The sequence below is a fragment of the Tamandua tetradactyla genome, chromosome 13 (genome assembly GCF_023851605.1).
Source record: "Tamandua tetradactyla isolate mTamTet1 chromosome 13, mTamTet1.pri, whole genome shotgun sequence".
In the NCBI taxonomy this organism is placed as follows: domain Eukaryota; kingdom Metazoa; phylum Chordata; class Mammalia; order Pilosa; family Myrmecophagidae; genus Tamandua; species Tamandua tetradactyla.
The window spans coordinates 4973923-4990640 of NC_135339.1; the positions used below are offsets into that span (position 1 = coordinate 4973923).

The 16718-nt window shown below is 45.4% G+C and overlaps 1 protein-coding gene across 2 annotated transcripts in view; it reads right to left on the minus strand.

The window, feature by feature from the left end:
• The window catches only part of ANTXRL (ANTXR like), a 48919-nt gene that overhangs the window by 28566 nt on the left and 3635 nt on the right, over positions 1–16718 (minus strand). The window contains exon 2 of one of the 2 annotated variants that reach the window (XM_077124575.1): positions 4134–4402. In XM_077124575.1, the coding sequence (XP_076980690.1) occupies positions 4134–4324 (191 nt within the window). In that variant the 5' untranslated portion in view covers positions 4325–4402. Of the gene's footprint in view, positions 1–592; positions 1930–4133; positions 4403–16718 lie in introns of those variants that run through there. The other variant, XM_077124574.1, reaches the window with a different exon arrangement.

The window sequence follows — 16718 nt, forward strand, 5'->3', positions numbered from 1 at the left end:
ATTTTCTGCACCGATGCAAGTGTTGGTGGTGGGTTGGTGCATGGGAATCTTGTATTTTATGCATGACTTTCCTGTAAAGCCACAAGTTCTCTAATAAAAAAAAAATTTTTTAGGGAAGGCATAAAGCAGTGGGGAAAACCAAATCAACAGGCCGAGCCCTCAGACTTGGGGTTTGCCCCTATGAAACTTATCCCTCGAAAGGATAAGCTGAGCCTATTAAAATTAGGCCTAAGAGTCACCCCCAGAGAACCTTTTTTGTTGCTCAGACGTGGCCTCTCTCTCCCTCTCTCTCTCAGCCGACATGGCAAGTCAACTCACTGCCTTCCCCACCCTACATGGGACACGACTCCCAGAGGTGTAAACTCCCTGGCAACATGGGACAGAAATCCTAGAATGAGCTGAGACTCACCATTAAGGGATTGAGAAAACCTTCTCGACCAAAACGGGGAAGAGAGAAAGAAGACAAAAGAAAGTGACAGTGGCTGAGAGATTTCAAACAGAGTTGATAGGTTATCCTGGAGGTTATTCTTACACATTATATCGATATCCCCTTTTTAGTTTATGGTGTATTAGAGTGGCTAAATAGAAGTACCTAAAACTGTACAGCTGTGTTCCAGTAGCCATGTTTCTTGAAGATGATTGCATAATGATATAGCTTTCACAATGTGACCATGTGATTGTAAAAACCTTGTGTTTGATGCTCCTTTTATCTACAGTATAGACAGAGGAGTAAAAAATATGGATAAGAAATAAACAACAGGGGAACAAAGGTTAAAATAAATTGAATAGATTGAAATACTATGGTCAGTGAGAAGCAGGGGTAGGGGGCATGGTATGTATGAGTTTTTTCTTTTTTCGTTTTGTTTCTTTTGCTGGAGAAATGCAAATGTTCAAAAAAAATGATCATGGCGATGAATACACAACCATGTGATGATTTTGTAAGCTACCGATTGTAACCATGTCAAGAATGTTTGTGTTTGTTTGTTGATTACAACGAAAATAGTTTTAAAAAGTTATACAAAAAAAGAAGGCATAAATAAAAGGCATGAGAGCTCGTGTTCACAGATTGAGAGAGTTAATATTGTTAAAATATCAATATTACCCTTCGCAATGTACGGATCCAACACAATCACAGACAAAACTACAGCAGCCAGAACATTGAGGTGGAAGGCCCACTCTCTGCTTTCAAGGCAAATTCACCGTCTCCAAGTGCATGGGTCGTTCCATGGCCCTGGCCCGAGGTTTCTTGGCTTCAGACCTTGGTTTCCATGGTTCTACCTTTGAAATTGTTTTTCCTCCAAGAGGCCCTTTTTCTGTCCATTTTAGTCCAGATTGGCAGGATCCTGTCTATACAAACTCCACAACACTCTTGATGGTTTTCTATGCAGTACGTTGGGATCATGCCCATCAGGCAATAGGACTTTCCAGAAATCCTTCCTGGATACCTGCATCTTCAATCCTGGCTTTTTCTGAAATGTCTAATTTTTTCCCAAGTTTGGTTAAATCCTCACATGGGGCACCATTTCTCTGGGGTCTCCCTTTCTGGAAGCCCATAGTGTTCCAGAACATCAATTTCTGGTTTTGTTGTACCCAAGAGTTCAGTTCTCAGCTTATCTATTTCCTGTCTTATTTCGCTATAAGCTTTAAGCAGAAACCAAGCTGCACTTTCTACGTTTAATTTGGACATCTCTTCTGCTAAATATCCAGGCTTGTGCCTTTAAACATACGCCTTTCATCTAAAACCTGCCATCAATTTTGCCAGATTCGTTGCTACTTTAAAACAAGGATCGCCTTCCTGCCAGTTTGCAGTAACACATGCATCATTTCTGTGTAAGGCCTTATCAGAGGTATTTTTAGATTCCACATTTCTACCAACAGTCTCTTCAAAGCATTCCAGGCCTTTTCTAATATGTTCCTCACAGTTCTTCCAGAATCTTCCCCTTATTCATTTAAAAAAGCTATTCTACATGTTTCATATTCACAAATCGCAGCAGCACCCCACTTCTCTGTTACTAAATCCAGTTTAATTTGTAAAAGCTGCTGGAATGCAATATAGCAGGAGTGGAATGGCTTTTAAAAAGGGGGAATTTATTAAGTTGTAACTTCATAGTTATAAGGCCATGAAAATGTCTCAGGCAACCAGGGAAAGATACCTTGATTCAAGAAGGGACTGACAAAGTTTAGGGTTTCTTTCTCAATGGGAAGGGAATGTGGTTATGTCTGTTAGCTTTCTCTCCTCATTTCATAAGGCTTCCTCTGGGGTGTTCTCCCTCTGCATCTCCAAAGGTCTCTGTCTGTGTGGGCTCTTGTGGTTTTAAAGCTCTTTCCAAAGTGGTTCCTTTTTGAAACCTGCAGGTTTTCAGAACTGTTTCGGTTCAGTGACCCCTGTGTTCCTTCCAATTTCTCCCTACAGAAATGGGTATATGTATCCGACAACTGTTCTTCCTTTGTACGTTGGTGGCAGATAACTTGTTCTGAGTTTTACATGTCCAGAGCCAGAAGAGAATTTTGTCTTAGGACAGACCAAACATGTAGCTGATTTTGATGAGATTCTGTACTGTTTCTGACTTTGTATTGCTACTGAAATGGTTTAAGACTTTCTGCTATTGTTACGGAATGACTGTATTTTGCACTTGGAAAGAACATATCTTTTGGGGTTCCAAAGGGTGGAACATGCCAGTTTAAAGCTATTATGTACCCCAGAAAAGTTATGTCATTTAATCCTCATTCAATATCGCTGGGTGGGATCTTTTGTATTGTTCCCATGGATGTGACCCAACCAATTGTGGGTGATAATTTTTCATTAGATGGTTTCCATGGAGATGCCTCTCTATCCACTCAAGGTGGGGCCACTCACTAGAGCCCTTTATGAGGGAATCATTTTGGAAAAAGCTTTAGAGCCAATAGAGCCCACTCAGCCAAGACACGTCTGCAAATGCAGAATAATGCCCCTGGGGAAGCTTTATGAGATGAGGAGAGAAAGCTAGCAGACATCACCATGTGTCCTCCCGCTTGGGAGAAAAACCCCAAACTTCATTGGTCCCTTCTTGAATCAAGGTAACCTTCCCTGGATGCTTTAGTTTGGACATTTTCACAGCCTTAGAAACGTAAACTTACAACTTAATAAATTCCCCCTTTTAAAGCCCACTCCATTTCTGGTATATTGCATTCTGACAGCTTTTACAAACATGATACCCATACCCAGACAGACCAACTGCTCCTGAAATTGCATGGATGTAAGATGGGCCCCCAGCTTGAAGAACAACAAAGGAAAGCAACTACAGGAAGCAAAGCAAAAGAATTCCTCAGCATCTGAGACACCTTGTGCCACAGCAGCAACAGGCAGCTTCCTTGGGATCCTGTAAAGACAGAAATCTTATAGATTAAGGAGCAGGCCTCTTGAAGGAGGGTCAAAGGTCTTCCAGAAGCATGACTGCTCTGTATAAAGAAATCAAACAAAATAGAGTTACGAAGGCTAAGAGATTTTAAATGGGGTCGGGAGGCCATTCTGGAGGTTATTCTTCTGCAAATCTCAGCCAGCGATCACAAACTACCGAAGTATGTAAAGCTTCAAGTGACAATGTACTTCAAAACCCTAAAGACAACGGGACCCCATAAACAAACAAGATAAAGAACTCAGCTATGTGATAACTCAAAGGACATTGGGAGCACGCCAAATATCTTCCTACACACAACTTACGGAATCTTTTTCTTTAAAAACCCTTGCCCGCAAGTGCCAAGACAGAACACTATTTGGGTGCTATCTGAACCTGTGCACCCAGGATTGCCATTCTAAGACCCCAAATAAACACCTTTGTTGCCTTGCGGCTTCGTTTTTTATTTCCCAGTAGAAACCTCCAAAGAAAAAAACGTCTGGAAACAAAGGCCTGGAGCAACACTTCTGTCGCAGGAAACAGGACTTGGCAGAGATGCCTCTGGTTGTGCCTGAGCCTGGGACTGCTGGCAGTGCCCCCAGGAGACAGAGAGGCGCTCCGGGAACGGTCTCAGGTCGCCTACTGCTGTGCTGGGTCCTCTCAGACTGCCCCTCTCCCGCCCCGCCTCCCACCTCCGCAGGCACCTCGCCCCCACCCACCCCCATCTGGACCTCTGCCCCAGGTGCCGGGGATAATTACTTCTCCAGGACGAAGTGGAGGTGATAGGATGGCTTGCACTCTGGTGAACTGCCCGAAGTCTGGCTCCAAACGCTCCTTCCGCCCCGAACAAGATGGGGTCTGCCTTCAGCGCCAGGCAGCTGCGTCGGCAGGAGCAGCAATAGCACCAGCACCAGCAGCCAGAAGGGCGCCGGGGGGGCACAGCTCCCCATCTTCCCTCCCTTTCTGGCTGTCCCGCAATTGGGATCCTGGGGCTGGGCTCTGCCGCAGCCCAGGATCTGAATGTGTACCTATATACAGACACGTATATATAGCACACAACCACCTCCTCGCTACCAAAACACGCTCCGCCCTGACCGCACACCCGCTCAGCGCACACACAGGGGGAAACTGCTGGCTCAGGGCACCCGCAGCTGACTCCTGGTAGTGCCCCGCCCTGACCTCGCCCAGAGACCTTTATTACAACGGCCATGAAGGTTGACAGGAGGCTTTGTGACCTGCAGCTCTGTGTACAGCACCTCAGGGCCAGCAGGTAAGGTCAGTGGTCCCAGAGGGCCAGAACAGGGGAGTGAAGCCGGAGGAGGAGGAAGGCCTCAGGGGAAGGGGGGAGGCTGCACCGAGGGGGAGGGGCAGGTGTGGGGGGCACGGGAGAACCCTCCAGAAACCTGCAGTAGGAGGGAACCCAATGAGCCCAAGGGTCCTTCCACCCCCAACCCATTTCAGTCTTTCCCTCACTCCCTACCCACCACCACCGCCCTCCCTTCCCCAGGCCCTGCAGGCACCATGACCATTTCCCTGGACCCACACCCTTCCCTGTCTCAGCAGGAACTCAAACATCCACACAGTCCCTCAGGCTGCACTCTGGGGGCTGCGTGCCCAAGCAGAACATCCCCCTGCCCCTGCCCTTTGCAGGACTCTTCTTGGGGAGAGTGTGTGCACAATGTGACACCCTCAGAAAGGGGACCCTCGGTCACAGCACCCGACAGGGTCCCTTTCTTGTGTTCCTCCTGCAGCCTCCAACCACCCCTGCCTGATGAGAAATTCCATAAGAGGCAAGTCCCTGGAGGCTCAGCTGTGACTTACATAAGCTGCCACTAAACTGACCTTTACTGAGCTCCTACAAAGCACCAAGTTTCAGGGACCAGAGACAGGATAAAGCCGTCAGGAGAAGGGGGGAGGCAGACCCCAACCTGAGTGGGGTGGGGCATGGAGAGAATCAGATCAGAGGATCAGAGAAAGAAGCAAAGATGACAGCGCAGCCAGGGAGCAAGCCAGGGTGCTGTCAAGGAAAGCAGCAGGGAGAGCAGAGTTGTTAAAACGGGGGTTGGGGCATGAAGCCAGCACAGCCCTACAGGGTTCTCGGTGGGCAGAGGGAGGGAAGGAGCCATGAGGACAGTGGGGGTGGGGTCATCACATGTCCTGGACCACCAGGGCCTTGATGGGCTTCAAGAGGGGTTTACCCGTGAGCCACAGGAAGCTGTGATGGGCTGTGGGACTCCCTGCCTCTGGGCTCACGTGGCCCAGGTTTCAGTTACCTGAATGACAGACCCAATTCATTTTTCAAGGGGAATTTCATTCAGGGGGCCCTTAACTTTTTCATGAACCCAGATGCATCTGGCATCTCTATGGAATTCGCGAGAGATTGGGTGAGGGTCAAGGAGGCAGTCTGGCTGTCCTGCAGGAGCTGTAAGAACCCCCCAATCCACGTCTCTCGCTAAAGCAACAGCACACCTCTGGTCAGCAATGGATGGAGAATGTTTAAACTGGGAGCATGGCCTGAACTTGCAGCCCCAGATTTTGTAAGGCAGGGATTCACACCCTCAGCTCTGGGACTTGGTCTTATTGTCACTGGCTCCAGAGACTCCTGGCCCTGCTTGAGGGACAGATGATGGGACCAAGTCCTTAGCCAGAGAAAGGGAAGAATGCGGCAGGTCACAGCACACAGGACCCTGGCAGCTCCCCTTCCTGGGCCCCTAGGCATTGTCCCTGCGTCTCTCCTCCCTGAGCCCAAGGATGGTGGCAGACTGTCTCCACCCCCTATGCCACTGGGGGGTCCCAGCAGGGAGACCCACCCCTTCAGAGCCTAGATTGGTGACTGTGGCCTCCGTGGGACAACTGAGTGGAATTCTGCAGAGAAACTTAAGAAGCATTTAGGAATCATGGAGTTGGGGGCAGGGGACTACAGTGGAGAGAAGACCCCCAGACCACCCCAGCTCTGGTCTCCGTGGAATCACCCAGCTCTTCCTGTTTCCAGGTGGCAGATGCCCGCCCCAGGCGAGAAATGGAGACTCCCCCAGGCTGGGCACATGATCTCTAATCCTTAGGGACCTGAGGGTGCTCTTGTCCATTTTAAAGATGAGGAAACTCGGGCTCAGAGAGGTGAAGGCCAAGGTCACATACGTAGGAATTTCAGGACCAGGACCGACTGGAGCAAAGAACACCTGGGTGTGCCCCTGGCTTTTCTCACCAGCCTGTGTAGCCTGAGCACCCACCTGCACGAGGTCAGCCATGGAGGTGAGACAGGCTGCCGTGCACCCTGTCCTCTTTGCCCCTCTCTCTCTGACAGGGTGTTTGGTCAATAGGACACTGGAGCAGGCATGACTGATGGGAGGGCGGGTCCCTGTAGCTAGTGGCGGCCTCCACCCTCCTCTCCTGCCCGCAGGATGCTCCTGGAGGGCGTCCGGCACTCAGTCCCCCTGGCTGCAGAGGGGCAGAGTCTCCCCTCATTGCAGAGGTGGTGCATCAGCGCAAATGACTGCCTGAAACTCCACCCATCAAACTGAAACTCCACACATTCAGGGCACAAAGACCCACCCTGCTTTGGGGGGACAGGCCTGCTCAGCCGGCAGGTCAGGGATGCGGTCTGAGGGTTGGAGCTGGGAGGGTGCTTCTGGGGAAGAGCCTGGGTGGCACCCAGCCTCAGAAAGCACCACCAGCTGGGCCTGGGGAGGCACCTTCGGGCCGTCAGCACAGGCAGGGTGGGGGTCCAGTGTGAGACTGGCACTGGGAGCCGCCCACGCCTGCCGCAGGGTCTTGGGGCCCTCCCTGGGAGCTCCTTGCAGCCCCCTGGAGTACAGGTTCAGCCCGCCAGGGCTGTGTGAGGACAGGGCGAGTCTTCACCAAGAGCTGGAAAGGACACTTGTGATCTCATAGTTCTCTAATTCAGTACACAATTATTAGGCTCCTCTCATCCAGCAGGCCCTGTGTTAGATGCCAGGGCAGAGCTTGCTGTGTAACTCCTGTGCAGAAGGAAAGGCTGAGCCCCTTGCTCAAGAGAGCCCCTTGCAGTCTTTCTCTCAAGCAGTCAAACTGCTTTTCATTTGTAACTTAATGTTATGTTTCCTCGGCCTGGGGATACCCCCAGGGGAGTGGGAGCTCTGTCCACCCTGTGACCTGTGGCCCCCTGTGCAGCCAACAGTTGCTGAGTTTTCCATCCTGCCATGAGCCCACCAATGTGGTATGTCCTGGCCAAAGATGGAGAAGTCAATGAGGGTCCCTTTGCCCACCGCAGCCATCCCCACCCAGAACAAGGCACTGCACCCTCTGAGTCAGGACATTCTCAGATCCATAACCCAGGTGAGGGAGAAGCTACTCACCCACCAGTCTGCTCACCAGGCACCCAGGGGTGCTGCCATGGCTGGGGTAGCACATAGCAGGCCTGACACAGGATGTCACCTGTGCTATGCACAGGGTGGCAACAATTACTGTGGCAGGAAGGGAGGGGAGGCTGAACAGGGCCTGAGACCAGAGGATGGAGGAACCTGTCTGGGGGAGTCCAGGAAGCAGCCTGAAAACTGAGCCTCCAAGCCCCAGCTCCTGCTCATGTCCCATCAGACTTCACCATAAAGCACAGGTCCAAAGATGAAATTGTGAAGAAGTTCATGATGGCTAGAGTTGTGCCTTAAGTGCCATCCGCAGGGTCTCTCTAAGGTGAATGGGAGGCCAACTGTAGGAGTCCAGAGAGTAGACGGGTCACTTGCGGGAACATTGAAGCCACCAGGGGTGACAGGGTCTGGTTGGAGAAGAGAAGGCTCACTGAGACCCAAGTCCTCTGTGCACAGGGACAGTTGGGGTCCCTGGGCTGAGGAAGGAGCCCCCTGGCCTGAATGCCCTGCAGCAACAGCCCTGTGATTGAGCTAACGATATGGAGGGGCAGAGAATCAGATGGGGCAGAGCAGAGGTGGCGCCTCTCAAATCCTGGATTGTCTTGGCTCAGGTACAAAGACGTGAGCAGCTGGACATGGCCCCAATGGCTGGAGACCAGGGTATCTTCAGGCCTCTTCCTCCCCGGGCCTGGCACCTGGGCAGGGAAGACTGGAAGGCGGGCTCAGCTGGGACTGTCATGAAGCCCACCATGGGGCCTGCCCAGGAGCTCTGGGCTCCCTCCAGCTGGGTGGTTTCGGGGTGACTACAGGCTCTACACGCTGGCTCCAGCCTCTTTGATCTCCACTTCCCAGGAAAAAGGCAGAAACGGCAGGGCCTTTATGACATCACCTGGCAATCAGACCATGTCACTCCAGCTGGACTCTATTGGCCCAAGATCAAGGAGAGGGACCCAGGACATGCCTCTCCATGGGAGGATGTCCGGATACTTCCACTGGGTTTGAAAACTGCAGCCTCACAGATGTTTTCAGTGGCCTGGAGGTTACATTGTGCACCAAAGGGCATAGGCAACTCTGAATTATAAATAATTTTAAAATGTCAGACCTGAATGTAAAAAAATATTTAAAAATATCTTAACAAAATTATTTTTTGAATGAATATGATAAAAACTTTTTATTAATTAATTATAAAAGATAGCGTTCAGTCTCCGGAGTGGCATGGCAGATGACTCCCAGGAATGAGTCTGGCCTTGGCACCATGGGATCAACAATTCCAACCTGACCAAAAGGGGGAAAAAAGTTTTAGTAATAAAATATCAATGGCTGGGAGAGTTCAAATATCAATGGCTGGGAGAGTTCAAATAGTGTCAAGAAGCCACTCTGGAGGTCACTCTTATGCAAACTTCGGTTAGACATTGCTACCTAGCACACAATTGCCAAACCAAAACCAAAACCATTCCAGCCAATCCTAAAGAACACCTAGAGCGACATATAAGATTCTACAAAGGCTCCATGCACTAAGGTAACTTTCCAGAAACCTACAACCCCCAGATGGTTCCCTGGACCAGATAAGTCCTGAAACCTACAGGGCCCAGCCTCTCCAGAACATCGGCTAGTTCCATCTCCCTACCCCATATTACTGACAGCCTCTTCCAACATGAAAAAGTTAGAATGGCTATAGCCCAAACAGTCCTAAAAAGAGGGCTAGAAAGGTCAAAGGTGATGGTAGAGTTATACAGAGAAGATAGGATTTAACAAATGAATATGATTGCTGAATCATTACACTAACTCTTTTAGTCTTCAGTATCTTAGAGTAGCTAAAAGTAACAACCTAAAATTGTGGAATTGTAACCCAGGTCAAACTCTGAAATCTGTTCTACAACTAACTGTGGTGCTGTGCTTTTGTATAGATGTTATTTTTCACACACAAACAAGTCAATTTTTTGTTATGATAAATGATAAAAAAAATATTCATTCCTTCTAGCCTCTCATATTCTAGAGCAGCTAGAAGGAAAAATCTGAGTGGATCGTTTGCCCATGACAAACTCTGGGATCTGTCCTATAACTACTTGTTGAAGGGTGCTTTGAAAACCATTGCTTTTTTCTTTCTTTCTCTGTGTTGTATATATGCTATACTATGCAATAAAAAAAAATAGCTTGCAATATATGTAACAACATAATAGTAAGGTGATTAAACAAATTACATTGTTGTTTTTCTCCCTCTCTTTGGAGTGGTATTCAAAATTATGGAGTATAGGACACTTCAGAATTGTTGAAATCGAACATATTTCCCTGTTAGGTGTCTCCTGGTTGACATCCGTCATGTCATTCATATCGCCATATTTTAACAGTTTGTCCTATTTATTGGGCGTCTCATTCTTTGGCTTTTTACCGGTATTGTCCTAATTTCTGGTGGGGGTGGGGTATCTGTTCACATGATTTTGGGCCATTCATGTTTCCTGCTCTGTGAAGGGCCTCTCCATGCCTGCATCCTTCTTTGATTTGGGTGTTTATCTTCCTTGCATTGACTCCTTTGCATTCTTTATGTATTATGGATACTAATCCTTTAAGTGTCGTTGCAAATATCTTCTTCCAGTTTGTGGTTTGCTTTTTCCGCTTCCTTTGCTGTGACTTTTAACAAGCAGAAATCCTTAATTTCAACCTAGTTGAAGATATCCACTTTTGAAACTAAATTTCGGCTGTCTTGTACTGTCTCCTGTTTAGGGAATTCTCTCCTATTAAAGGTGAAAAGAACAGTCTCCTATATTTTAAAAGTGCTCAAGTTTTGCCTCTTTATCTATGTCTTTAATCCACGTGGGAGTGATTCATAAGTATGATTTGTGCTAGGGATCAGTTCCCATTTTTTTTTCCCCTGGAGGTAACCAATTGTCCCAGCCCCACTCATGGAACATTCTGCCCTTCCTCACTGATCCACCTGCCGCCTCGGCTGTTTCCAGCTCCATCTTCCCAGCTCCAGTCCCAGTTTCTGGGTGTCTCTTGGTTTGGGTCGGCTGTGCCTGTACTGCAAAGCTTAGCTGCTGGTGTGGACAGTGGTGCTGCTGCTTCCACTGCTCCGCCCCCTCTTGGGGGAGGATGGTGCAGACACGACCCCTCGACCCCCCAGCATGACAGGTGGGCCCCACGACCCCACAGCATGACAGGTGACCCCACGACCCCACAGCATGACAGGTGGGCCCCACGACCCCACAGCATGACAGGTGGGCCCCACAACCCTACAGTATGACAAGTGGACCCCACGACTTGCTTCACCCATTGAGATGCTTATAGAAGGGACGTGCGCTGTGACATGGAGACAGAATCCTGAGTTTAGTGGCCCTCACTGCCTGGTGCCTGAGTGAGGATGGTGGGCAAGGCCCCTTTGGGACCTGGGATGGTTGTGAGGGTGAGTGAGAAGGAAATTTCTTGCTGGTAAGATTTAGGAAGTTTCATTACCAGAAGATAGCCCAGACAATTCTGACCCATGGATCCACTTCTTGATATTTCATAGGGGAAGCTCTATTTTCCTTGTAATTGTTGGCCATATGCTCTTTCATAAAACTTTTTTTTAAAAGGGAAATTTAATAAGTTGCTAACTTATAGTTATAAGGCCGAGAAAATGTCCCAATTAAAACAAGTCTATAGAGATGTCCAGTGAAAGGCATCCAGGGAAAGACACCTTGGTTCAAGAAAGCTGATGAAGTTCAGGGTTCCTTTCTTATCCGGAAAGGCACATGGTGAACACAGCGTCATCTGCTAGCTTTCTCTCCTGGCTTCCTGTTTCATGAAGCTCCCTAGGAGGCATTTTCCTTCTTCATCTCCAAAGTACTGATTGATAGACTCTCTGCTTCATGGTGCTGCAGCATTCTCTGCTCTCTCCGAATCTCCTTCATTCTCCAAAGTGTTTCCTCTTATATAGGACTCCAGAAATTTATCAAGACCCACCCAAATGAGTGGAGACACGCCTCTATGTAATCCAGTTCAATAACCACCCTTGATTAAATCACATTTCCAAGGAGATGACTTAATTGGAGTTTCAAACATACAATGCTGAATAGGGATTATTAGAAGAAGTGGCTGCCTTTCTTTCATAAAACTTTTGGAATCAGCTCTTCAAGGGCTCTCCTGCCCCTGACTGATTATAACAACATTAATGATGTAGGCTCATTGAGGGCAATGAACTGTCCTTGCAGAATGGAGTCTTCTGTGCATGGATGTGGCACGTCTCCATTTATCTAGTTCTTCTTGGGTGCATTCCACATTAATTTATCTTCAAAGGTCTTGACCTCTTTGGCATCTTCCCTAATGTCCTAGTTTGCTGCTGCAGGAATGCAATATACCAGAAATGGAATGGCTTTTAAAAAGGGGAATTTAATAAGTTGCAAGTTTACAGTTCTAAAGCCGAGAAAATGTCCCAATTAAAACAAGTCTATAGCAATGTCTAATCTAAGGCATCCATCCAGGGAAAGATACCTTGTTTCAAGAAGGTCGATAAAGTTCAGGGTTTCTCTCTCAAGTGGAAGGGCACGTGGCGAACACAGTCAGAGTTTCTCTCTCAGCTGGAAGGGCACATGGCGAACACGGTGTCATCTGCTAGTTTTCTCTCCTGTCTTCTGGTTTCATGAAACTCCCCAGGAGGCATTTTCCTTCTTCATCTCCAAAGGTCACTGGCTTGTGGACTCTCTGCTGTGTGGTGCTGCTCTTTCTGAATCTCTTTCTTTCTCTGAAATGTTTCCTGTTTTATGGGACTTCAGAAACTAATCAAGACCCACCCAAATGGGTGGAGACATGTCGTCACCTAATCCAGTTTAACAACCACTCTTGACTAAATCCCATCATCCAAGGAGATGACCTGATTACAGTTTCAAACATACAGTATTGAATAGGGATTATTCTACCTTTATGAAATAGGATTTTGAGTAAAACATGGCTTTTCTAGGGGGCATACTTCCTTTCAAACCAGCACACCTAAATACCTTGTATTTTACTGCTACTGTTTTGGTAGTTTTAAATTAAATCTCCCAACTGTTTATTGCTGTTGTGAAGTAACGAATTGTTCTCCTTATTGATATATCCAGCCATCCTGCTAAACTCTCACTGTTCTAAAATTGTGGAGTTGTAACCCATGCCAAACTCTGAAATCTGTTCAATAACTTATTGTGGTGCTGTGCTCTGAAATTTATTGCTTTTTGTATATATGTTATTTTTCACAAAAAAGAAGGAAGAAAAGTCGATTGTGATGATAAAAAAATATTTAAGCCTAGCCTCCTATATTCTGGAGCAGTTAGAAGGAAAAATCTGAGAAGACCATATAGTAGTCCATGACAAACTCTGGGATCTGTCCTGTAATTACTTGTTGAAGAGTGCTTTGAAAACTATTGCTTTTTTATTTCTTTGCTTTGTATATATATTATACTCTACAATGAAAAAGTTTATATATATATATATACATATATATCAAAAATAAAGAGTACATGCTAAAGGAATTAGCAAAGGCAAGTTCAAGAGCCATGCATTGGGTTGGATAAGGTTGATTGGTGTTATATGGGCTTTAGCATACAGTAATTTTTAATTTTTGCCAGTGATTGTCAGATGTTCATATTGTTTCTAAAGAGTTATCACCTGCATTTATGGCTTTCTTGTTATGTGCTTATCACATTGTTTCAAAGAGTTCTTTCTGTTGTGATATTCAGATCTTCTCAAATGTTAATAGCATTTTGTCTACTTGACCAGGTACGTTGAAATTTCTCACAGTAATAGTGGATTTGTCCATTTCTCTTTATACTTCTATCACTCATTGTGTTTTATTAGGAGAATGCAAACTTAGAATGTTTATAGCTTTCTGCAAAATGAAACTCTTATCCTTAGCAACTGATCTTCTTTAACCCTAATATTTGTGTATGTGTGTTGAAATCTTTTGTCTTTTTAATGAGTAAAGTGACTCCAGCTTTTTTGATTGGCATTTTCCCAGCATCTCTGGCAAATTTTTTTCACTTCTATTACATTCCACTTTTTCATGTCCTTATACATTAGATGTGTCTCTTTTAAAAAGTATACAACCAGATTTAAAAAAATAAAAACTGACAAATGCTATGGTAACTTAAGTCCATTTATTTGGTGGAGTTCATGAAAATGTGCCACTCAGATCTCCTAAAGTAAGGGGTATGAAAGGCTGAGGGGGTCAGTGTTTCCTGGAATCCACTGGTCACCCACCACATTTACACCAGGCAGTGCCACTGACGCTGCTTCCTGACAGTGACCCAGCCCAGGACAGATGTTAAGGCAGGCCATTCCTAGGAGTCTTGTGTCTCTTCTGTTAGCCCAAGGACTCCCATTGGCCTAGCTGAAACTTACATGGAAGGCTTCTACCCTCTGAGACTCTAACTACCCATCCTCCACTGTTCCCTCTCTCCTTTTCAAATAATTCTCCAAATTGCTGATTATCCTGGTTAATTTCAGTATATAGTTATTTGTCATAATCAGCATGTTTTTTTCAGTTCCTTTGCTCAGCCCTTTTTCTTGAAGCCTACTCCTTTCATGTGAGTCCCATTTCCTTCTTAAGTACATTCCTAAATAACTATTTCACCAAGGTTGTGTGGGTAGTAAACGCCTTGGGATTCGTATGTCTGAAAATATATATTCAAACACAGATATGCACACACATATGTAATATGTGGAGATATGTATGCTGTTATATAAAGAAAGCTTTTTTGTTTTAAGAATGTTAATTACCAGCTAAATCTTGAAGCTTTGGCTTCATATGAACATTTTGACCTGTTTTAGTTTGTGATGGTCTTTAATGATAATCAGCTTATTTGACTCTATAGCAATGTAGAAAAGGAACTTGACAGTTGATAAATCACGCAGAAGAAGTGGACATGATGGAGGAGGGAAGGTTTTTTTTCACATTAGATCAAAGAACATTAGACAAATTCATAGGTATATATGTGGGACTTCCATTAGGGGACACTATTCTGACTTGACAAGCTATTCTCTTTTAAATCTTTAGCCTGTGACCTCCAGTCTATCTTAATTGTGAGAGGTAAAAGGGATGCTTTTCAAAGGCTTTACAATCAGCACGTCTGCTTTGCTTAGCAGAAGGATTCTAGGATCCAGAAATCCCAGAGGTGGCAACTTTTCTTAAAAACAGGTAATCAGACCAACTTTTTAATACCACCCTAATTCTCAAGCTACAATGCTTTTAAGAGTATCTTACTTCCCTAAGTGGCTGTGTCTCTGATTAGAATGTCACTGTCCTTTCTTCTGGTCGATGATGCCCTTGATGGCATTTGGGAGGGTCTGGCTCAGCAGATTGATGTGTGGACTTTCCTCTGAAGGCCCCCACTGGAACTGACACCCCTGGCTGTGGGGCTGCTGCTACTTTCTAACTTTATTAGTCATATGATCAGCCAGGAATTGAACTCTTACTACCTGCTTGGTACAGAGCCCCACGTAACCCTAACAATAACCCCCAAAGTGATGATAACCACCCCCATTTTACTTATAAGGAAACTGAGGCCCCATAGGGAGGTGTCTAGAGCCACATGGCTAAGAAGTGATGTTATTTCATCTCTCTGTGTCTCACTTCTGGTCTCCTTGTTGTTGTTTATTTAGATTTTCTTCTATTTATTATGTTTTATAAATCAATTTATTTAATATAAAATTATTATTGAAAATTTTAAAAATAACCATAGTGAAACATTTGTTAAAAATTTAAAAACCATTGTGACATACCATTTCACACCCATAAAATGGAAGAGTGTTTAATAGTTTCTGATAAAATTACTTACTTATCTCCCACATGGTCCAGCCGTTCCATTCCTAGATATTTACCAAAGTGAAAATATCTGCAAAAAATGAATACATCTGCAAAAAATCTGTACATAAATGTTTATAGCCTTATTTACAATAACCAAAATTGGGAACAAGCCAAGTGTTCACCAGTGGAAGAGCGGATGACCACATGGTGGTGTGCCCATACCACAGAATATTCTTCAGAAATACACACATCAAACCGCCTCTTCAGTGGTAGTGATGAATACCAAAATAATTCTGCTGAGTAGAATAAGTCAGTCAATGGAGTGCGTACTGTGTGAATTCCGTTTATATAAAATTCTACAACATTCCAACCAATCTCTGTTGACATGAAGTCTATCCGCTGTTGCCTTGAGGCAGGCACAGAGCAGGAAGGACACATTAGAGTGTGATGTGCAGTGACAGATAACATTCCCCATTTCCATTGTACTGATGGTTTCGGGGGTGTACATGTATGCCAGTCTGATCTTAATAAACTTAAAAATACCATTTTTGAGTAGAAAAGGTAAATCACACTTACACAGCTTTGGCAAACTTTACCATTGTAATGTAGATTTCTGGAAAAATCCCAGCTCTTTAAGGTGGAGATTTAAAAAGCATCCATACTATAGTGAAGTCACTGTATGTTTCTGTAGTAATTACTGTTATTAATATTAAATAGTAAATAATAAACTAGTAGTAGTCTATGATTAGTAGGGATAATATTAGTACTGCCTGATCTAGTCCTTTCACTAGCTTATTTAATCCTCCCAACCACCCTATGATGTTACTAGTCTTCCTCTCTTCATTTGACAGAGGCTAAAAGAGACTAAGGAATTTCTCCATGGTCACATGCAAATAAGAGGTCTCAGTTTCAAACCTCGGATTTAGCACCATGGCATTGTGCTTCTCTCATTTACTTCTCTTTCCAGACTATTAATAGGTTTTCCTGTGCAGTATGTTATTTTCTATTTTAAGCAACCATTTTTAGCATCTAAATTATAAAATCCCAGTCACAGTTTCATGGTTACACACTCTGTGTAACACACAGTAAGTGTGTATATGTACGCCCACGTGCTTATATAAAACTGTTTTTCAAGGCTAGTTGCTCTCTACAGTTTCCTTTTCTCTTTAGCTTTCCTTAATTTGAGGTCCTTCTTCTGAGTTATTAGTCGTTTGGATTGCGGTGGGCTACGTAGATGACCTTGTGTCA